General features: G+C 37.9%; 1 protein-coding gene across 1 annotated transcript in view; it reads left to right on the plus strand.

The window, feature by feature from the left end:
- Window positions 1-2,500, plus strand: part of LOC137633768 (uncharacterized) — a 48,398-nt gene that overhangs the window by 1,180 nt on the left and 44,718 nt on the right. Inside the window, exon 2 of the mRNA XM_068366014.1 lies at window positions 1-823. This exon is cut by the window's left edge and continues 540 nt beyond it. Within this exon, the coding sequence (XP_068222115.1) occupies window positions 1-823 (823 nt within the window). The remainder of the gene's footprint in view (window positions 824-2,500) is intronic.

The raw sequence follows: 2,500 nt of genomic DNA on the forward strand, positions 1-2,500 counted from the left end.
AACTGCTTCAAAAAACGGAGCAGTTTATTGAAAAACTATGTCTTGAATCATTCAGAGCATTACAAAAAGATGAAATCAATATTCCAGAATCCACCATCAAATATTTGTCCAAGTTCTGTTATCATTTGAAATTGCCAGCCGAAGAGCTAACTGGCGCCTTCCTGAAGAAAGTGACCACTTCTCAGGGCTCCTTTCATCACAGTTTCCCACATAAAGGGATGATGGAATTCATGGCAGCTCTATCTTTCCCTATGAAATTGACAAACCAATGCTGGGGCCAATCTGTAAACACAGCCACACCTACAAAGATCTTTGAAATGCTTCTTGGAGGGAGTCTCCCTAAAAACCTTCACAAATATCAAAATATGCTGATACAGATGATCAGCCTATTGCATATGGGTGACGAGGACGAGATGAAGGTGTCAGAAGATGCCAAGATTGAGGCAGTGGAACTCCTAGTAAGGTCGGGAGTGAACGACAAAGACTCTGTGCTAAGAGTCTTGAAGAATATCAAATGTGATCATTTTTCTTCGAGATGGATAGCACAGAGGTTCGAGTTGTTTGATGAGGACACCAGAATTGAAGATCATACAATTGATGCGTACATTGCCCTCCTTAGAGCCACAGATCCCCCTCTCCCAAACAGAGAGGAAATCAAAATCAAAATAATCCTTAATGACACTGATGGGTTAGTTGAACTACAAAGGCAACTTTGCCGGCATCTCATCAACCCATCAACAATACAGCTAATGAAGCATTACAAAGGAGATTCAGAGCCGACCGTAGAAGAGAGAGAGTCAATCAAGAATCTACTCACCAATGAGTAAGTTATTATTATTTGACAGTTATTTTGAACATTATAAAGATACATATAATAATCAAATATCTGTATAACAATACAATGATACACGATCATACATACAAACATATGCACATGCACACACATATAGGCCTACTAATAAAGTCAGAGAGAGAGAGAGAGAGAGAGAGAGAGAGAGAGAGAGAGAGAGAGAGAGAGAGAACTCATAACACTTAGTATAACAATCAACTTGAGTCTTGTAAACAATATATTTTATATTGTCAGTATCATCATTATCATCATTGTCACAATTAGACTCATAATAAGTCGGCTAAACATCAAAAAGTCCAGATTTTACTTTCTCATTTTTCGGTAATATTAATTTCCATATTTTACGAAATTACTCTTTTTTACTTTTCGTTTTCGTCATCATCATCATCATCATCATCATCATCATCATCATCAACTTGATAATAAAATTCCCAATCAAATCCAATAACTATTTCTTTCTTTTCTTTTCTTCTCTTTGGAACAGTTGTTGGGAATACTATGGCATCTGGGACCCAACGTTCCAAATCCCTACAAATATTGGATGGCTCTCTGTTATGTTCAAGGACCATCCCAGCCTCGACGCCTTCTGTCAATCTTTGGAAAAGACAAAACAGATTAGTTATTTAGGTAAGTAATAATAATATTATTTTCTCTGTTCCTTTCCTTTGAAGGACATTACAATACCTGGCCTCCTTTCCCTCATCCTCATCCTGTCATTCAGTCTGTTAATATCGTTGTTATCATTAGAAGGAAATGTCTCATTTCTATGGCCTTGATTTCATTAATAATGATCATGATTGTAATGAATAGGAAACTGATATCGGCACTAGTCATAGTCAAACACTTCTCCTGACTCCGCCTCCTTCCTGCGCTGATTGGTTCTTTACAAGGAAGTGGGCGGAGTTATCCGAACGGGAGAACCAATCAGCAAAAGGAAAGTGAAAAAAGTTCGGCCAATAATATTGGAAAATAAAATGAAGCCGAGTTGTTATTGGCTGAGGTGATTTACTTAGTGCATAATGTGAGGGTTTCATGAGGAGACTGATAACATTCCTTATGCGAGCGACTACAATGGTCGCATGCACACACACACACATTGACTCCCGCACACACACACAAACGCACACACATTGACCTTCACACGCACACACAAACGCACACACATTAACGCAACCTCCCAGACACACTGGCAGACATTGCTCTAATGTGTTTAGTTCTTTTGCCTCTAAATTCGTTGTTGCAGTTATTATTATTATTATTATTATTATTATTATTATCATTATTATTATTATTATTATTATTATTATTATTATTATTATTACTCCCATTTGATCTTTTCCTTTAGAATCTCAAGAAAGAAACACAGAGAAAATGTTCAGTTATGATTATCATTTTTCTCAACGTTCTTCTTCTTCTTCTTCTTCTTCTTCCTCTTCTTCTTCTTCTTCTTCTTCTTCTTCTTCTTCTTCTTCTTCTTCTTCTTTCTCTTTCAGATATTCACTTCAGTGTCAACGACGTCAGCAGCGTCAGTCGCCCCATCCCTTGGAAAAGGATCCACATGTCCGTGTCTATGTCAGGGACGTCAAGGAAGAAGACATCGAGAAGGTTGGGGACATCCTTCGGACATTGCAACCACAGGATGCAAGGAGG

This window comes from Palaemon carinicauda, chromosome 43, assembly GCF_036898095.1.
Source record: "Palaemon carinicauda isolate YSFRI2023 chromosome 43, ASM3689809v2, whole genome shotgun sequence".
Lineage (NCBI taxonomy): Eukaryota > Metazoa > Arthropoda > Malacostraca > Decapoda > Palaemonidae > Palaemon > Palaemon carinicauda.